The 21888-nt window shown below is 35.8% G+C and overlaps 1 protein-coding gene across 2 annotated transcripts in view; it reads left to right on the top strand.

Moving 5' to 3' along the window:
- Window positions 1-19083, top strand: part of PPP4R3B (protein phosphatase 4 regulatory subunit 3B) — a 66408-nt gene extending 47325 nt beyond the window's left edge. Inside the window, exons 12-16 of one of the 2 annotated variants that reach the window (XM_053588873.1) lie at window positions 4135-4304; window positions 6418-6557; window positions 6979-7142; window positions 8910-9103; window positions 17429-19083. In XM_053588873.1, coding sequence (XP_053444848.1) covers window positions 4135-4304; window positions 6418-6557; window positions 6979-7142; window positions 8910-9103; window positions 17429-17524 — 764 coding nt within the window. In that variant the 3' untranslated portion in view covers window positions 17525-19083. Of the gene's footprint in view, window positions 1-4134; window positions 4305-6417; window positions 6558-6957; window positions 7143-8909; window positions 9104-17428 lie in introns of both variants that reach the window. The other variant, XM_053588872.1, reaches the window with a different exon arrangement.
- The last annotated feature ends 2805 nt before the right edge of the window (window positions 19084-21888 follow it).

The following is a 21888-nucleotide window of genomic DNA, read 5'->3' as shown; positions in this document are numbered from 1 at the left end:
GTTTGGTTCAGTGTTTTATTTTTGGAAACCGTAAACTTCTCTTTAATCTTCACAATTTCACTAGCAAATAGAGATAAAGAAACTGTCTTCTCCCCCAAAATGAAAAGAGCTTTATGGTTTTATCATAATTATAAAGATTATAGATTAAAATATATATGTCCCTATATATATTTTAGACAGATATGTGCCTATAATCCCAGTTACTCAGGAGACTTAGGCAGGGAGATCACTTGAAGCCCAGAGTTTGATACCAGCTTGGGCAACTTAGACTTCACCTCTAAAAAGTATACATATATACAGTAGAACCTCTCTGTAAGTTGGCCACCCAGGGACTGTAACAAACTGGCCAACATAACAGAGGTGGTCAACATTAGGAACTAGGCCTGCTGCACTGATAAGCATATGTGATGTCTGTCCAGTCTATGAAAATTAGATCAAGGTAAGAAGGTAGTCAACTATGGAGGTTGTACTACACACACACACACACACACACTCTCTTGTGTAATTTAATGTGTAGAGAAAATTTTAATCTCCCAAACCTTCTTACTGCCTGCATTATTTCTTTTCACTCTTTTTTCCATATTCGTACCAATTTACATAAACACATTCACGCACTCTCACACCCACACCCTCACACACACACACATAGATTTTTTTATTTTTATTTTTACAAAAACAAGGTTATACTAATACATTTCTCACCCTTTTAATAATATTCTAGGTTAATTGATAGGGTGTGAATTTCTTCCTTAAAGATACCTGAGTAAGATTCCACAGTGTGGGCTTTTCCACAAATTCTTCCACCATTCTCCAGTGGATGGATTATAAGGTTGTTTTTGCTTTTTTGCACTCTAAACCACATTGATAAATAGCATATAGCACATACATCTTTTAAGTGCTAATTGATGTGTTTTTTAGGATAGTTTATTTATAATGAGATTGCCAGGACAAAATCCTTATATGTTTTACGCTGTTTGTTGAGAAAGAGTCTTGGTTTATTGCCCAAGATAGAGAGTGCAGTGGCGTTATCATAGCCATCAAACAGTCAAACTCCAGGTGATCCTCCAGCCTCAGCCTCCCAAGTAGCTGGGATTACAGGTGTGTCCCACTATGCCTAGCTAATTTTTAATTTTTTCTTTTCTTTTTTTTTTTTTTTTTTGCAGTTTTTGGCCAGGGCTGGGTTTGAACCCACCACCTATGGCATATGGGGCCGGCCCCCTGCTCCTTTGAGCCACAGGCGCCGCCTATTTTTTTGGTAGAAATGGGGTCTCACTCTTGCTCAGGCTGTTCTCAAACTCCTGAACTTAAGCAGTCCTCCTGCCTCAGCCTCTCAGAGTGCTAGGATTACAGGCATGAACCACTCATGCCCTCCCTGTTTTATACTTTTTAATATATCCTTTAACATTTTAATTTAATAGCTGCCAGATTACTTTCTCAAAAGATTGAATGAAGCACTTGACATTCTCCCTGTACTTGAGATTACTACTTTTTAAAATGTTAACAATCTAATGATGAAAATTTGGTATTCCATTTTTGTTCAATTTCCATTTTCCCCTGGCAGCATCTTTTCTTACTTTAGTATAGTTTGCATTTTTGTTTGTTGTGTATTGCCTGTTGTCTTTTTCTTAGAGCTCTTCTATATTAAAGATATGAACAATTTATGATATTTTGGAAGGACAGATGTCGTGTTTGCCTTTTGTCTTTGTCTTTGTATCTGCTGTTATTTTCCGTATACCTTTACAAATTACTTATGGTGACAAAAATGTTTTTCTTTCTTTAACTTTCGAATTTTTTGTCTTAAGAAAGTCTTCTGTGTCCTAAGATAATACAAATATTCTCCTCATTTTTCTTCTAGTATTTTTATTATTTCCTTTTTTACATTTATAGTATATGTAATACATCTGAACTTTGGTTTTGCATATGATTTGAAGTGAAGTTCTAGCTTTATTTTTTTCTAGATAGATAGCCAACTATCCCATTACCTTTATTTTTTTTAATTTATTTATTTATTTTTTTTTTTTTGTAGAGACAGAGTCTCACTTTATGGCCCTCGGTAGAGTGCCGTGGCCTCACACAGCTCACAGCAACCTCCAACTCCTGGCTTAAGCGATTCTCTTGCCTCAGCCTCCCAAGTAGCTAGGACTACAGGCGCCCGCCACAACGCCCGGCTATTTTTGGTTTTTGCAGTTTGGCCGGGGCCGGGTTTGAACCCGCCACCCTCGGTATATGGGGCCGGCGCCCTACCGACTGAGCCACAGGCGCCGCCCCCCAATACCTTTATTAAACCATATTTTTTCTTCTGAACTGAATATCACTTTTATCAATGCAGTAAGTTAACATACATAGTTGTCTTATTTCTGGATTGTGATTTCACCAAATGAAATAATGGCAGTATTTATCCTTATGCCATTGTAGTATCTCTGTTGTAATACCTACTGAGCCCTCCCTCACTTTTCTTTTTCATAATTTTCTTGGTTCTTGGACAAGTATTCTTCCACAACAACTTTATCCAGTTCTGGGTGGTGCCTGTGGCTCAGTGGGCAGGGTGCTGCCCCCATATATTGAGGGTGGCAGGTTCAAGGCCAAACTGCAACAAAATAATAGCCGGGCGTTGTGGTGGGCGCCCGTAGGCCCAGCAACTCAGGAGGCTGAGGCAAGAGAATCACCTAAACCCAGGAGTTGGAGGTTGCTGTGAGCTGTGTGACGCCACGGCAGTCTACTGAGGGCAATAAAGTGAGCCTGTCTCTAAAAAAAAAACTTTGGCTCAGCGCCTATGGCTCAAGCGGCTAAGGTGCCAGCCACATACACCGGAACTGGCAGGTTTGAATCCAGCCAAGGCCTACCAAACAACAATGATGGCTGCAACCAAAAAATAGCCGGGTGTTGTGGCGGCCACCTGTAGTCCCAGCTACTTGGGAGGCAGAGGCAGGAGACTCACTTGAGTCCAGGAGTTGGAGGTTGCTGTGAGCTGTCACAGCACTCTACCCAGAGCGACAACTTGAGGCTCTGTCTCAAAAAAAAAAAAGAACTTTATCCAGTTCATCTTGATTAGAATTATATTTTTATATTAATTTTAGAAGGATTAATGTTCTTATGTTTTCCTACTTGGCGAGTATTCCTCTTAATGTGGATATATCATAATGGAGTGAATTTCCAGAATTTGTTTATATTGTTTCAGAATTACCTTTATTATAAACAGTGCTGTTGTAACTATAGCTTTGTGTGTATATCAATTTATCTTACAGCAGTAAAGAGAATGCTGTTCATTCCCACCTTTGTCAGTACCTCAGTCTTTTTAAGTAAACTATTTCTTACCCTGCCACAAAAGGAGGTAAATGACTTCTTATCCACACAGAAAGGATTGGAATGAAGACTGACTTACAAAATCAGAAGCCCTGTGTTTCAAATATTTGGCTATTGTTATCTGTAGAATAAATTAGGGGAAGGGCCAAAAAACACTAAGATGTTGAAATTACAGTCCTTAATGTTCCACATAAATTTCAACAGTAATATTGCTAACTTTATTTAGCTAGAGAAAACTGTAGTTAAAAGGGAGATTTCTTTTTGGTATTCTGAAATGTGTATTTTACAAATATAATCTGATCTGCCACAAAATATAGACAAAATACCTCAATCGGTTGGTAAGCAAGAGAATGATGTCATTATGATGTGGAGATAGTGTTGGTTCACAAATGATTTTTCCAAGACAAGGTGGGGGGTGGAATAATGGGGACTGGAACTGTAGCCTACATCAGAGAAGTAGAACAACTTTAAATCTCCTGTTATGTTACTGGCATCAAGAGTTGGCTGTGTTTTCTGAAAATTAATAAAACCCTGTCTCTAAAGTTCCCTCCACCAGAGAAGCCAGGCAATCTTGGCTTGTGGCAGGTTGCACCACTTCTGTACCCACCTTAATGACAGCTCCTCACTGATCCTGAGCTGTCTTCACTGCATTGTCTCAGCATGACTCTAAGTCCTGCCTGTGGGTTTTTAGGTGTATAGTTTTACTTTTTTAGAAGAATGTATACATTACTTTATATGTTCTTTATATTTTAAAATGTCTATGTAATAATATTAGTAAGATCATCAACTTACTCCCCATATTATTTTTCCCCTATATTATATTTTAATTAGGTGCTCTTCGCTTTATGAGGCGGATAATTGGCCTTAAAGATGAATTTTATAATCGTTACATCACCAAGGGAAATCTTTTTGAGCCAGTTATAAATGCACTTCTGGATAATGGAACTCGGTACAATCTGTTGAATTCAGCTGTTGTTGAGTTGTTTGAGTTTATAAGAGTGGTAAGTTTGTATTAAAGAACTTAGTAATTATATCTAAGAGAATTAATTATATAAAGAAGTAATTATATGAAAATAATAAAAGAATTATATGTATGCAAAATGATTTCTTCATTCCTCTTTTTCTCCTGAAATTGTTTATTCTACGTGTCTTAGAATCTATTTCTAATAAAGTGAAATTTTAAAAATCAGTTACTTTTTATTCTTATTTACCACATGGTAATATAAACATTTAGTAATGTTAATATTTTAAAGTGTGAAATTCAGCATAGTAACTCATATTTATTCACTATTTTAGTTCCATTTTTATTGACCAAATGTTTGTTTTAGGATCACATTTGGCATACGTAGACATTTCAGTCAAGCATACCTTATTTATCTGTTCTTTTAAGAAAACATGGTTTTCTTTTGTAGGGGTAGGGATTAAGAAATGAATAGAAAGATTGAAAAATAATCCCTTCAGTAGACATTGATATAAAATGCATAAAAGGTGGGATGGAATCCTAGAATTTTAAGTTGATGAGACCAAAAAATTAGAAGGACTACTCCAACTATTTTATTTTACAGTTGAAGAAATTAATATATCTAAAGTCATTAAGTGACCAATTCAGGGGCATCCATTTGGATGATAGCACAGTCAGGGCTTGAAGCTGTATTCCAACTCAGTTTTAGGCAACAAAAGATTTGTCATAAGAATATTTGGAGAGAATCCTATGTGAATAACTGTGGAACAAATATAAAGAATTTGCATCTCTTACACATACACACTGAAATCATTCCACTGAATAAATGGCTACATGGTTGGAAGGAACTTGAAAAAAGTCAAAGCTAAAGGGCAGTGCCTGTGGCTCAAAGGAGTAAGGTGCTGGCCCCATATACCGGAGGTGGTACGTTCAAACCCAGCCCCGGCCCAAAAAAAAGAAAAGGTCAAAGCTAAAAACTTATTGCCTATTCTTCTTATAAATCAGATTTCTACTAATGACATGGTATTCTCACATGAAGATTATTTGGCTGAAAGGATGAAGAGGGTAGAAGTATAAAGAAGGAATCTGGTTAACTAACTTACTAGGTATCTGAATTCAGGTTGACAGGGTACTGTTCTAGTGAATCAGAACTTTTTATATTTTTATAAATGTTATTCTTTAGTTTATTAAATTTTATATTTTTCTCCTTTAAATTTTTGGTGAGATATTAATAAAATGCATTACAAGATTATTGACCCATCCTCATTCCCATGATAGAATTATGTTTTTCTGAGAATAAATTTGAGCAGCAAATAAATTTGAGCACTGAATCCCAAAACTTATCTTTTTGTTCCATATATAACACAGAACCATTTTACCTAAGTTAACTGATTTTTCTCCTTTGTATATATTTTTATTATCCAAGGGAACTATGTTAAAAAACTAAAAATCCTTAATGCCACCAGATTGTGGCATATCAGAAAAGTTGCTTGTGCATTTCTTATATCAGGTAGTTTATTTCACACAGATTATACCACTCCATGACTGTGGAAATAGAGGAGTAGAATTTCAGATAGTTTATCAGATCTGTGTATGTCATATAGTTGGAGGAAGCTGTGCTGCTTATTATTATTTATGTAAGGACATCTCCTTTTTTGTTTTCTTCCACTTCCACTTAAGATAGTCTTCTTAAGCAGGAAAGACTTCAGAGAGTTCTCTTTGTCTTCAAGCCTTTGCCAGGTTCTGTATGTGGCTTTTAACATCTGCCCTCTAACTAGCTGTATGTTCTCAAAGACTTAGTTTTGTTTTTCTGTAATATGGAGTTAATAAAACCTATTTCATAGAATTGTCATGAGGATCAATTGAAATTGTATGTAAAAGTGCTTTTTCAATTGTAGAGTGTTACAATTAATATAAGATTATTAATGCAATAATAAATGCAAAGAATTCCCCCCAAAGAGCTCCAGTGAATTGCTTCTCTTTTTTTTTTTAGTTTTCATTGTGGTACTAAGAAACTAGGACATTTACTTTTGGAAGGTGATTTTGGAAAACCTTTTTTGATCAGCTTTGAAGCGACAAAAAATAAGTTTTTTTAATTTGTCTCCTAACAAGCATTGTATTATATTTCAAATGTAAATTTTGTGCTTATACAGGAAGATATCAAGTCTCTTACTGCACATATAGTTGAAAACTTTTATAAAGCACTTGAATCTATTGAATATGTTCAGACATTTAAAGGATTGAAGACTAAATATGAGCAAGAAAAAGACAAACAAAATCAGAAACTGAACAGGTATTGTTTAATTATATTGCATTTATAGCCTACAAAATTGTGTCTGAAATTATCTGTAGTTTAGATCTTAGATACAAAATTTACTAAGGGATTTTCTTTCCATCACTAGATAGCACAGGGTTATATATAGGAGGCTAGAATGTCCTCTTTTCCAGGAATCCTCTATGTGAAGAATTACTACTCTGTATTGTAATTCAAGATGAATTTTTAGTTTAATTTATAACATCCTAAACATTTTGGCACATTCTCTGGCTTATATATTCATGACTGAGGTGATTTTGATATAAATTATGCTAAGTTAAAACTACTTCAGTTCCTCTTGATTATAAAGTATTCCTTCAGTTTAATAAGATTATAAACTTTAAATCTTTACTCAATATTTGTAATATATTTCTTACAGTGTACCATCTATATTGCGTAGTAACAGATTTCGCAGAGATGCAAAAGCCTTGGAAGAGGATGAAGAAATGTGGTTTAATGAAGATGAAGAGGAAGAAGGAAAAGCAGTTGTAGCACCGGTGGAGAAATCTAAACCAGAAGATGATTTTCCAGATACCTATGAAAAATTCATGGAGACCAAAAAAGGTATTAAATTTTTGAATTTTTGCATAAATTAGCCCCCATAAATAGGAGCTAAATAATTTAGGGCAGAAATTATTCAGTTGCTTATGAAGGTTTGATCATAGTTTTTACAGCAAGAAAGATGAACATTATGTATTTTATGAATGTCACTTTAAGATTTTGTACTTTTTCCAAATCTATTTAGGAATTCTTTTCATGTTTAAAATGTATTTCTTAAAACTTGCCATTTTGTGATGCTGTTCATTGGCTATTTAGAAATTGCATTGTGTACTTAAACTTTGCCTTATTTCAGTAATCTTAACTTTATTTCTATAGTAATATCTCCAGTAATAATAGAGACCATGGAGACCTATAGAAACCCTCTAGAGTTTGCTGCTTGAACCTTTTACAGCTAAGGAAACTGAGCTCAAAGACGTAATTTTGCTATTTGAAATTTTAAAATTATTATAAAAGTTATATATAGTATCAAAAGAAGTGAAAAAGTAAAATTTCTCCTGGCTTTCAAATATGCTTAACTTGTTTTTTAACAACTAATCATTTACTTATTTATTTATTCATTTTGAGGCTAAGTCTCACTCTATTACCCTGGGTAGATTCCTTGGTGTCACCATAGCTCACAGCAACTTCAAATGGTTGGGCTTGAGCAATCCTACTGCCTCAGCCTCCCAAGTAGCTGGGACTACAGGTGTGCACCACCACACCTGGCTAGTTTTTTCTATTTTTAATAGAGACAGGATCTCACTCTTGCTCTGCTGGTCTCAAACTCCTGAGCTCAAGAGGTCCACCCATCTCTGCCTCCCAGAGTGCTGGGATTACAGGCATGAGCCACGGCACCTGGCTGAACTAATCACTGTAATTGTGGCCCAAAGCATTACCATTTTTTGGAATACTGTCCTACATATATCATGTAAATATTTAATAAAAACTCGTGTCTTGAAAGACAGAAGTCTTTCCTGAATTTATTATATAAGTCTGTAATTTTGAAGTGGGGAAAGGCAGTTCTCATCAGAGAATTAATGTCATTGATTTATTACCTTTTCCTTGAAAGTATTGCTCCCAACCTCACTCATTTTACACTCATTAATGCAATGAGTTCTATTTGCTTTGGTTTGGGGTAACAGTAGCCTATTAAAATGTCCCAAGGAGTAGGTATCTTTAGTAAACAAATTCTTTACCGTCATGCATTATAGGTATTTCCCCAACTACTGTCAAAAGAGGCTGTAAAGCCATATTTGAAATACTGTATCCACTGTTGAGTGCCATGCTGTTGAGAGTCATACAAAAAAATATTAGCAACCAGATGTTAAAGGGGACTGGATACCTATGTCATAAAAGAAACAGAAAAAGAAAACTAGAATATTTAGGAAATGAGAGACTTACAGATTTGATCATTGTCTTTTGTCTTTTGGTATTTGAAATAATGACTTTGTGGAGAAATTCTTAGGTTCTAACAGTGAGTGGAGAAGTGTAGAGTCAGTGAGTGGAAGCTACAGGGAGACAATAAATGGAAGATTCAGACAGTTAATGAGTCCTTGGAAGTGTACATTAGATGCCAGAATGTAGACTTGTAGCATAAGTTGGCCAATTTTGTTATATGATTCTTAAGGTCCTTTCTATTATTACAGAAATGTGTATGATTCTAGCTAATAAAGACTTAAAAATTTAGCTTTTGGAAAGTAAAACAGTGTTTGGAAGATTTTTAAATTGTTGTTCTTTTCAGATGCTTTGGCTTAGGAATACTTATAGTTCAAAATTTTACTTTCACTTTAGCAAAAGAAAGTGAAGATAAGGAAAATCTTCCCAAAAGGACATCTCCTGGTGGCTTCAAATTTACTTTCTCCCACTCTGCCAGTACTGCTAATGGAACAAATAGTAAATCTGTAGTAGCTCAGACATCACCAGCAAGTTCTAATGGGTCCTCTTCCAAAACTCCAAACTTGGCTACTTCAGTAACAACCACCAAGGTATGTAAGACAGCACTATATGTAAACAAATTTTGCTTTTTCCATCTGTAAAATTATTTCATGCTTACTGAAGAAAATTTGGATAATCAAAACAATTTCAAAGAAGGAAATAAAGTTGCATATATGATCATCAGAGACTATGACTGCACACATTTTATAGATTGGATTTATCTTTGGGTATATGAGTTTAGCACTTAATAGATGTCTATCTATAAACACAGTTTTGTACCCTGCTTTTATTATTCATTATAAGAATTTTTCTGTTATTAAAACATTATTGATGTCACAGGGGTGTCCAACCTTTTTTCTTCTCTGCCATACATTGGAGTAAGGGTTGTCTTGGGCTACACATTAAATATACAAACACTATATTAAACACTACACATTAAATATACAAACACTAACAAGAACTGATGAGCAAAACAAAGGTCTTTGCATAATTTTTGCAATATCCGATGCTGCAGATAAGCAAAACAGTCTTCACAGAATCTGGTAGGTTGGACACCCTTGGTAGAATTTCATTTTATTTAGCTGTATCATAATACAGGGTGTCCATAAAGTTCATGTGTGATTTAAAATAGTTTACTACATTTTAAATTACTTTCTTGGATAGTAGAATGTCTTCACACATTGTTAAATTCCTCTTCAGAAAGTTTATACCGATTTATGGAGTCTCTTGAGTGTGCTTGGCTCAATAATGAGCCACTTAATTAGCAAGATGCTGCCACATGTCAACACAGATGCAGCTCTGAGACACTGACATACCAGAGTTATGAACCCTTACCAAGTTGTTCGTACAGTGCTGCCAATGTAAGGCGCACAGTAGCAAGTTCATGAACTTGTCAGGCCTTTTACGATGACAGCTCTGATGGCTGTTCCTGAAAAAGAGTTCCAAAATTGCTTTGATGGGTGGAGTAGGCACTGGTGTGGGTGCATAGCTTCCCAAGGAAAGTACTTTGAAGATGATGTGATATGAACTTAATTGTCAGACCTCATAAGTGAACTATTCTTTTTTGTTGTTTAATCAAAGTTGTATGTGCACTTATTTTCGAAAGTTAAGTATTACTGAAAGGCAAGTTTATATTAGAAAAAAAATCAATCTTCTGAAATAGAAAAAGGCAGAGCCAAGATTTGAACCCACACAATATAACCACATGGCAGATATTCTTAATGTAATTTCCATAAAGATAGTTTTGAACCCTTCTGTTTTATTACCTCTATATTGTTTGGCTTACTGTAGACTTAATTTATTAATTTCTTACTATGCTAAATGAGAAATTAGCTTTCATATATGCACACATAAATTGAATACCCCTTACCATACCCTCACCCTTAGTTCTCCCTGTATCACAATTTTTTATTAAAATAATAATTGATAGTTTCATAGTTATGACACAATATATTATTTATTTTTCTTACTCTTTTTAAAAATTCTGGTTTCCTTGTAACTTTCTATCTTTTCTAGAATAAATATTTGCCTCTGTTTTCATTTGTTGTAGTAGTTACGTACTTCTTGCTAATTCTTTCGGTACCTCTCAAGCTCTCTCCTTGGAGACATCTCTCTTGAAATCTCATTTTCTATCCTGTCCCAGTCTAGCTCGGTTGCTCTCCCAACCTGCTATACGTCTGTTGTCTAGAGGCTGCTTGGTCGTTATCCTGCATTTTCCTTTAGCCTGTCAACTACTTTGCACTGTTTGTTTCCTGGATTCCATGTCTCAGTTCTGTTGATTTCCTGTCTCATTTTGGTGGAACACATTTTCTAATAGCTTATTGGGAAAAGAATCCCATGTGAGGTGAAATTCGCATGTATGAAAATGACTCTATTCAAACTTCACACTCAGTTGGCTAACTGAATGCAAACCAGATTGGAAATAATTTTCTCTCAAAAATTTTAAGTTAATTGCTGTCAGGAAGTCCAGAGACATTCTTATGCCTGGTCCTTTTCTGTGTGGTTTTATTTTTTTCTTCCTGGAAGCATTTGGAGTTTTATCTCTGCCTCTGAAGATTTATGCTGATATGGTTTGGGAATTCTTCAGTTAAATCGTCTTGTCCCTTTAGTTTTAGAATACTTCACTATAACCCACTGTTGTTTGGAGCCTTCTGGGTTGACTTTGTAATTTTCATAACTTTTTTCTCCTATTACTCTTTATTTTTTCCTATTCTATTTTCTGTGATATTTCTTTTGAGTTTTTAATTTATCTTTCCAGATAATTCTTTACTATTAAATGAGCAAAATGAAGTGCAATTCATTTTTCATCCTTTTTGACACAGTAGGTTACAAAATACATTTGTTCTGTGTCTTCTTTAGAGAGAGGGATGAAAGCAGTGATTGTTCTTGAAAAACAGATTAATTCTTCCATTACTGTAGCTACAAAAATTTGAAATTAAGCAAGCCAGGAGTTCATAGAAGTAAAGCAACAATTTCGTTGGCTCAAGCTTCTTAACAAACTATGACCACATTCCTAGGTGGTAGCAGGTTATCATCAGTGACCCTTTAGTTTCGCCTTCAATATTAATTTCTATAGTTGAAGACTGCAAGACATTAGCTACTAATGAAAGAAAAGAATTTCTTTAAAATATGAATGCTATAAAGACATAAAATAGTTGTACAGCTATAAAACATGCATATTTTCCATAAGGAAAAATACTTATAAAATCGGAATAAGAAGCCATTGGCTAAAATTAAACACTCCTTTTGCCACAGATACACATTTGAGAAACCAGCATCTTGCTTTTTTATGTAACATATTTATATAGACAAGCTCTCCATATCAGGACATTAAAAAATTTCATGCATGGAATTTAAAAGTGGCTATACCTTAACTTATAATTAACCTTACTGATGGACATTAAAGTTGTTTCCAGCCTTCTATAGTGTGACCACCTACAGACATTATTTCACATACATGGGTATTTCTACACAGAACATGCAGGTACAGTTTTGATATTTACTTCCAAATAAAAATGTTCAGTAAAGTAGGAAAAATCAGTAATTTCTTAACTTGATATATGTGTATGATACCAAAAGCTTAAGAAATACCAGAAAGGTTCCCACTAAGTCACGAACAAGACAGGTGCCCCTGTTACGCCCCTGTTACTGCTATTATTTTAACCATTGTTCTAGGGTTACTGGCCAGTGCAGTTAAGTGAAATGAAAAGATTAAGTTGTAAAAATCAGAAAGAACAAGCTCGGTGCCTGTACCTCAGCGGTTAAGGCACCAGGCACATGCACCAAGGCAGGTGGTTCAAACCTGGCCCGGACCTGCTAAATAACGACAGCTGCAACAAATAGTCGGGCATTGTGGCGGGCACCTGTAGTCCCAACTACTTGGGAGGCTGAGGCAAGAGAATCGCTTAAGCCCAAGAGTTTGAGGTTGCTGTGAGCTGTGACACCATGGCCCCACTACTAAGTGTGACACAGACTATGTCTCAAAAAAAAAAAAAAAAAAAACCAGAAAGAACATACATAAACTATCACTTTTCCTGATGATTTTAAAAACTTCTTAAAGTCATGTTTCAGTAAGATCTATTATTTTTTGAGTAAAAGATGATTTATTAATTCCATCTCCTTTGATTTGTTAATATGATGAATTATATATTATAGCTTCCTACCTTTTTTGATATGGAAACACCCTTCCTTAGAGTAAACTCTACTTGGTTATAATTTATTTCTTTTATTGTTTTGTTTCAGAAAAAAATTTCACTGCCCCTACATAGGTTATTTTTAATTATCACTTGTTTGATCTTTTTTCATATTGGAAATTTTACACAAGTATTTGGTGATCCTTGGATTTTCATTCATATGAAAAAACAAGGCAGCCAAAACCATTTAATGGGGAAAGAATAGTCTTTTCAACAAACGATGTTACAACTAGATACCCACATGCAAAGAATGAAGTTAGGCCCCTATCTCACACCATATATAAAATTCAACTCAAAATGGATAAAAAGACTAAATGAAAAACTTAGAAGTATAAAACTCTTTTTTTTTTTTTTGGCAGTTTTTGGCCAGGGCGGGGTTTGAACCCACCACCTCTGGTATATGGGGTCAGCGCCCTACTCCTTTGAGCCACAGGTGCTGCCCCAAACTTAGAAGTATAAAACTCTTTGAAAACAAAAAAGACATAAATCTCCATGACCTTGGACTAGGCAATGATTTCTTAGAAGTGACACCAAAGGCACAAGTGACAAAAGAAAAAAAATTGGAATTGATCAAAACTTGAAACTTCTATGCTTTAAAGGACACTACTAAAAACTGAAAAGACAAGACACAAAGTGGGAGGAAATATTTGCAAATCATTTATCTGACAGGGAATTAGTATCCAGAATATATAAAGAACTCATACCTCAATGTGACAGCATAGTTTTCAAATGGGCAAAGGATTAAGTAGACATTTCTCCAAAGAAAATACAAATGGCTCATATAAGCACATGAAAAGATACTGAGCACATTTAGTCTATTACAGAAATGGAAATCAAAACCATAACATGGTACCACTTCACATGTTCCAACTATAATAAAAAAGACAAAATCAAGTGTTGGCAAGGATGTAGCGAAATTGCAACCCACACATATTGCTAATGAGAATGTAAAATGGTGCAGCAGTTGGAGTACAGTCTGGCAGTTCCCCAGAAAGGTAAACAGAGTTACCATGTGATCCACCAGTTAATTCCCTCCTAGGTATATACTCAAGAAAGCCAAAAACCTATGTCCGTTCTAAAACTTGTACATGAATGTTATTGCAGCATTGTTTGTAACAGCTGAATAGTGGGAACCACTAGCTGGTGAACGCATAAACAAAAGGTGGTACATGCATACAATGGATATCATTTGGCCATGAAAAGGAATGGGAACTTTTTTCAGTGCATGGAGTGATGAAAATGTTCTGAAATTAGTGGTGACAGTTGCACAACTTTGTGAATATACTCAAACCTCTGAATTGTATACCTTAAAGTGGTGAATTTTATGATAGGTGAAAATTGTAGACTTTAAAATTGTGATTTTATGGTCTCTAGACTTAGAGCAATGCCCTACTTTTTGGGGGTGTTATCTGTAGTTCCCCCCGCCTCACCCCTGCTATGAAGCCATCTAATTTTTTTAAACTTTCTACATCTTGGAAGTAAAAAAGGTTAGCTGTTGATGTTCTGAGAGCTTAGATAGGAAAGATGAGTGTTGGGGTGGAGGTGTCTCTGCTCCATTGGCAGAATTTAAATCTTTCATTTTCAGCCTGGCCTTGCTTAACTCTTGGCATTTACTACTCTCAGGTCTAAAGCCCTGAGTGTAGGGTCCTTTTCTGTACAGAGTTTGATATTCTCTATTGAGTTCATTCCTTATAGATTCATCTTCTGTATAGATTGCACTTTTTCTATAGATGGTGGTGGTAGAGGAACAGGAATCTACTGGCTGTTGGGGCAGGAGGAGGGCGTACCTGTTTTACTAATTGAACTGTGTTCCCTCCATTCACCAGTATTTTAGTGTCTTTACTGCTTAGTCCTTTCTGAGGTTCTTTAAGACAAATGAGTTCCTCATTCCTGTATCCTTCTGCAGACAGTTCTTGGCTTCCCCCGTTATGAGTTACCTTGCTTCTGAGTTCTCTTTTCTAAAAATGCCTTGTCAGCTTTCACCAGCTGTTTTCTCCTCTCCTGTTTTCTGTCTTGGATATAGACTTTTAAAAATTTCTTTACTTTCATTTTAGTAAAGTTTCAGAAGACAATGGAAGTAAATACTTTTTATCTGTCTCCCAACAGCATCAGTCACTGTGAGCTCTCTCTTCTACTTATACAAGTACAAAGCTTTAAAATCTAGCACTAAAACAGAAAAAAAAACTATAAAATTTTACTTCCTAATACAGGTGCAAAAACCTTAACAATTTCACATATTTCTAAACAAAGATGGTTTCAGCCAATTACCCTGGGAAAATAACTCAAATGTCTAACAAGGAATTTAATGGTGACTTTTATACCAGGAATGTAAGAATTTAAAAGAACGAAATAGTACATTATGTACTAACATCACAGCTTTCTATAATGTATTTTTTTAAGTGTGATTACTTAAGGGTAGGTGTAATTGCAATCCAATATTTAAAAAAAATACATTTCTAGGTCCTGATTAAGAGTCTGAAATTTATCACCTTTGCAGGGTGTGCCTCAGGATCGCTAGCCTTTTTTCTTTGAACATTTCACATTTTGCAAATTTTTCTTTTTACTGTAAAAATTTTATTATGTCATATTAGTTTATTGTGTATGTACACATAGATAATATAAGTAAAATTGTATAATTGAGTTTTTATGCACTCATTATAAGTATTAACCACTTGAGACCAAAATGTTTGTACATTCATAATTGACACTTCTTGGTAACTCACTATCATCTTTGTGAACGTCAAGTTTATGCCTTTTTACATTGTAATTTTCTTCTTTCCCCTCTTCCATTTTTTTGTTCTTAGAAACCAAATAACAGAAATATAATAACGATGGTAATGGCAGCTAATAGCACTTATTGAACATTCAACAACATATCAAGCACTGTGCCAAAGTGCTTTTATATGTTTTGTTTTCCATTTAATTTTTAAGGGCCAGGCGGGGTGGCTCACGCCTGTAATCCTAGCACTTTGGGAGGCCAAGGTGGGTAGATCACCTGAGCTCACAGGTTCAAGACCAGCCTGAGCCTGGTCTCTAAAAATAGCCAGATATTGTGGCAGGTGCCTGTAGTCCCAGCTACTTGGGAGGGTGAAGCAAGAGAATCGCTTAAGCCCAAGAGTTTGAGGTTGCTGTGAGCTGTGACACCAAAGCACTCTACCAAGGGCTACAAAGTGAACTCTGTCTGCCCCCCAAAAAAGTAATCTTCAATGAGGTCTGAGTACTTCTGTGCAAATTGTACAGATGAGAAAATTAGCCACAGACATATTAAATGAATTTCCCAAAGTCTTTTAGATAAAAAGTGGTGGCACTGGGGGTGGTGCCTGTGGCTCAAAGGAGTAGGGGCACTGGCCCCTTATACCGGAGGTGGAAGGTTCAAACCTGGCCCTGGCCAAAAACTGCAAAAAAAAAAAAAAAATAGTGGTGGCCAGACAGACTACTATCAATGTATTTTTAACAATTCAGCTATCCTGACTCCTGTGTATCAAGACTTGTAAAAATGTGTGATTAACCTGAGAAAGGATTCTCACACCGAATGTTTTATTTATAAAACTTACCATAATTCACAGACTGATAACTTGTGTCTAGCCTCTCAAAGGCCTTTTTTAGTTGACTAATATTACGGTGTTTTGGTTATATTCTGATAATAGTGTTATTCTGGTAATAGTGTTAATGCCAGATAACTGGGTTGTTAGGGTATAAAGCAACTTAGAGATATGAATTATGAGTTAATTCAGTTTTTCAGGGGTCCTCAAACTTTTTAAACAGGGGGCCAGTTCACTGTCCCTCAGACTGTTGGAGGGCCGGACTATAGTTTAAAAAAAAACTATGAACAAATATGTACATATCTTACTTTGAAGTAAAAAAAACAAAATGGGAACAAACACAATCACACTGCCTCATGTGGCCTGTGGGCTGTAGTTTGAGGACCCCTGGCTAAAAGGTCTGAAGGGTTTGAACTGAATAGTGTTTATAGTAACCCTCTTAACCTGTAGAACCTGTGTATAAATTTCCGTAGAATTGGTTCAGAATGAATGCAATCCTGTGGACATGTATAATTTTCTGGAGAGTCCTCAGAGTTTTAATAGCATTTTCAAAGGGATTCATTACTCATGACAGGCCAAAACTCTGAATTTATTTCATCCTTATTTTTCTTTGGTTATGGAGAGCTAGGAACCATTTCATGTGTTTGTTATAGTAAGCTGTTTATACTGTTTTTCCAAAAGCAGAATTAATACAATGATGTGTACTGTGTGTTGAAATACATATATGGTAAACAGAGACTACAAGGAGACTTCTTGCCACTGGCTATTATCTTCTCTAGAGTAAAATTAGAAAAATGAACTTAGTTTATATCCAAGGTCCTTTCCAACTTTGAAATGTTACGATTCTTTGTTAGTCCTACTATTTGGAAAAAGTTGTTTTCCCACAGTAAAATTTGCTCAGATGAGTTCTGAGGTATCATTAAAAATCTAAGAACCAAATAGAAAAGATGAAGGTTACTGAGTGCCACCAGTTCCTCAGTAAATGTTCATAATTTCAAGCAGTTTATCAAATTCAAATGTGTTAATTTCAGATAATATGATTGATTTAAAAAATGATTTCTGATATCTTTAAAAGTGACTAGTTGTACTATGTTATGTATGTTTGAAAGAATTTTTTTTTTTTTTTTCAATTCTTCAATAGGGAAGTTTGGTTGGCTTAGTGGATTATCCAGATGATGAGGAAGAAGATGAAGAAGAAGAAACATCCCCCAGGAAAAGACCTCGTCTTGGCTCATAAAATATTTATTGGGGGACCCTCAACTTGTGGTCTTTCTAAAATGTTGTTGCAACTGTTCAATGAGCTGAAAATCTGAATAAGAAAGCTTTCTCACTTGAACTTATAAAAATATACAAGGAGTAGCAAAAGATACTCAGTGTATCAGCTAGGAGAGTTTAGTTCTGTAAAAAACCCAGGCTTCCCAGGAACTTGATTGCTTGCTAGTAATTAAGGGGTTTATGCCTTTCAGGCTGTCCAGAAAAAAGTTAATAACCAGAACCTGGGAGATAGCTTCTCAGCAAGGAAAGTCTCAGGTCAGGTTTTGGGACGGTTTAGGGAAAGGGAAAGGTTGATATAATGATATTAATGCAGGGTTGCTCCGTGGGAGTATCTAATGTAGAAACAATTATAAAACTTCAGTTGCAAACTCAATAACATTACTTGTATAATGGTGCTGGCCATACTGTTTGTTTTAATCAGTTGCCTCTTTTTAAAAGAATTTTTATGGAAAACAAATTCAGCTATCATAAAAAATAAAGTTAAGCTGTTGGGACCATTTCTTTAAAGATTTATTGGAAATTCAGCCTTTTAGATATTGGAAGGAAGCGTACCCTGTATTACAGTACATGTTGAGTTTTCTGTACCAGGAATTTTCTGTATGTGTTTTGATGAAAACCTGGATTCAAAATGGAGAGTTTTGTTAATATGTTAAAATTCAGCACTTTTAGAGATAACAGAGACCGAGAATCAGTACAATAGTATTCCAAAATGATTTTCTCTAGAATCTTCAGAAGAGTGGATAGAGCAAAAGGCTTTTCAGCAACCTACCATTGCAATCTTTTGTGGAAGACACTTTGAAGTAACTTTCTGCTATGTTAGTAAAGTTATCTCTTTCTCTGCAGAGCTGAAGGCAAGTTTTAAAGTGTAATTTATAAAGACTAATAAAGAATAGTGCTGAGTTAAGTGGCATTTAACATCTATAAGCCATTTGATCCAAGAAGTTACTCAAGTCAAAGTCAGCATGTAGCACGTGAAGCTTTTCCATGAACAAGGGTGTAATATGTATGAAAGCTGCTTTTTAAAAAAGAGTAAAAGCACATTCCATGTTCGTAAGTGACTTTTAAAAACATTGAGGCAAACAGTTAAGAGGTTTTATTTTTAGGACAGCAAGTAAACTGTAAATATTTTAATGTTAGTTTGCTCATCTATGATCTGAGATCATGCTGAAGTGAGAACAGTGCCCCTAAACTACAACTCAGTGGATTGAGGGAAAAAAAATAGTAAGTCCAGCTACAATCTTTAGATCACCCTTGTAATGTGTTATGGGTCCATTTTTCCTGGAGTAGCTTAAACTGAAGCAGTTTCCCTGTTTTGGAGATTTTGTAGTTAATTTTAATTTTGGCTATTGTTTGGAAAAGATGGGCTGTCTGTGTAGATATGAAGTATAGTTTTTCCATAAAACAGATGTTTATTTTGTATTAAAAATACCACTGTACTTGTTTTACACCATTTGTATACATGTGGTGATATTAATGCTGAACTGTAAAATTCAGGAATTAAAATGTGACCCTGTAATTCCATGATTGCTGCTTGTGTTTGGTTTGTTGTAAATATAAATCAACTCCATTCTTATAAAAGCCCAGAAAATTATCCATAGATACTTGTTATGAGCCACTAGTTCACACAAAACCTGAATAAAGGAATTCTAAACAAATGAGGGTCAACTGCACTTTAAATAATAATCACTGACTACTTATAGACGGTAAGCCTTGAGCAAATCTCAGCACCAAAGGATCACAGCACAGAGCTGTTCTTACCCCTTTGAGTAAAGGTATACGCATAATAAAAGACTTTCCACCTCATAAGGCAAGTGACTCAGGATATCAAGATCAGTAAAGTTACCATATAAATATGCTTACTTTCAAGCAAGTTTTATCAAGACCTTTCTTAGCTCTTATTAAATTTCTTATAATCTAAGAAACGCAGGCATAAAACATTTCCCTATTTATATTTGTTATTAAATAACTTAAAGGTTCCAATAGGACTGTTTCCTTACTGAAAAACTGCCATAAACCTTAAATTTGGTGGGGAGGGGGCGGCCCAGGCTGGAGTGAGCCCCAGAATGCCCCCAATGCCACTCCCATCCTGGAGTGGCATCTTCCATAGCTCCCTGTAACCTCAAACTCCTGGGCTGAAGTGATCCTCCTGCCTCAGAAGGCTGAGCACCTGGCTAATTTTTCTATTTTTTTTGTAGAGAAAGCGTCTTGTTCTTGCTCAGGCTGGTCTCAAACTCCCGGCCTCAAGTAATCCTTACATCTCATCCTCCGAAAGTGCTAGGATTATAGGTATGCGTCACCAAGCTCAGCTAGGAATCTTTTCTTAAAGCAGAAATGTTTTCTTGAAATACAGGTAACAATTTTCATGGTACATATTTACCCACAATATGAGAACAAGATTTAAAATATTCCTTGAGGGCGGCACCTGTGGCTCAGTGAGTAGGGCGCCAGCCCCATATACCAAAGGTGGTGGGTTCAAACCTGGGCCCAAAACTGTAAAAATCTTCCTTGAATATGCTATCTTAAATGACTACTCTTGGTAGATCTGGGTTTTTTATATCGTTACCTGCACTCAGCAAAGCAAGCCAGAGCCCACATTTGTATGCCTTAGGTCCTCTTAAAATGATATCTGTGACATGTATCCAATATAAAATCTATTTTTAATAAAAAATTACATGAAACAGATTGCTGTGTTTTAATCACTAGCTTTTCCTCTTATCCACATAATGATGAAAACTTAGCAAATACAGAATACGTTTTTCTGTAGTTTGAAGTTTGCAACTATATAACTGAAATAAGCACATTAAAAAAATAATTTTGGCATCCCTTTTTAAAAGTATATAATTGTATATTTAAGGAAATAAAATGCAATTATAAATTAAACCTCATTTGTCCTATAGAAAAGGGTAGATGTGGGATGTCAACACCAGAAGTTCAAATCTTGTATATAACTCTAAATGGTAAATGTAAAATCCATCTTAGAACTGCCTAAGCCACCTACTCTAGATTAGATTGCTTCAGAGCTGGTACTGTGTACAGCCACAACCACTCTAGCCTATATGCTAGTCTCCATATAATAAAATTGAGAATTCTGATCATGTAACTTCTCTATTTTAAAATCTTTTTCAGTGAATTACCATTGCCCATCCTACATATTGCAAAATTTAAAATCCTCATGTTCCCTACCAGATTTTTGTATAATCAGCACCCCTCCTATCTCCAATTTCACATGCTGGCCCTCTCTACGTATTCTATATATTCTCCAGTTTCTCAGTATATATTCTTATTCTTTCCTGCTATGGGACCTGAGTCGTTCCTTTCCTCTTCTCCCTATAATGATCCTCCTAATCAACTTAAAACATCACTTCCTCAAGGAGGCTTCTGCAACCCTGAACTCTACACTTTTCCTTTTTTTTTTAAGAGTCTTGCTTTTCTGTCCTTCTGGCTATAAAGCAGTGACCTCATTGTAGCTCACCGCAACCTCGGACTCCTGGGCTTGGGTGATCCTCCTGCCTTAGCCTCTTGAGTAGCGACTACAGATGCATACCACATAACCTGGCTACTTTTCCTTAACTTTTTTTTTTTTCTTTTTTTATTGTGGAGATAGGAGGATCCCTCTTACTCAGGCAAGTCTCAAACTCCTAACCTCAAGCAATCCTCCTGCCTCACCCTTCAGAGTGCTAGGATTACAACCCTGAGCCACTGCCTGGCTGCATCTTTCCTTTCTTTTTTTTTTTTTTTTTTTTTTTTTTTTTGTAGAGACAGAGTCTCACTGTACCGCCCTTGGGTAGAGTGCCGTGGAGTCACACGGCTCACAGCAACCTCTAACTCTTGGGCTTACGCGATTCTCTTGCCTCAGCCTCCCGAGCAGCTGGGACTACAGGCGCCCGCCACAACGCCCGGCTATTTTTTTGTTGCAGTTTGGCCGGGGCTGGGTTTGAACCCGCCACCCTCGGCATATGGGGCCGGCGCCCTACTCACTGAGCCACAGGCGCCGCCCCTGCATCTTTCCTTTCTAACACTGCTCCTTGGACCGTCTTCACTAGCTCATGAAGGCAGCAGCAACCCCATCTATCAGCCGATTACTATATCCTCTGTGCAAAGCACAATGCCTGTCACTATCAGTAGGTGATAAAGTTTGAATGAATGAATATACCATCAATAAGTTACTTCCTATACCCGCTCTCCAAGAGAAAACATTACCCAGATTTGTATTAAACGTAAGTAGCTGCCTGCCTTTGCTACCACCTTTTACCTCAAATGTTTAAAATAATAATGAGTTTATATTTGCATTTATAAAAGCAAGTGTTTGAAACTAAAAGTCTCCAG

Source organism: Nycticebus coucang, chromosome 4 (genome assembly GCF_027406575.1).
Source record: "Nycticebus coucang isolate mNycCou1 chromosome 4, mNycCou1.pri, whole genome shotgun sequence".
Classification (NCBI taxonomy): domain Eukaryota; kingdom Metazoa; phylum Chordata; class Mammalia; order Primates; family Lorisidae; genus Nycticebus; species Nycticebus coucang.
This window is presented reverse-complemented; position numbering and strand designations above follow the sequence as displayed.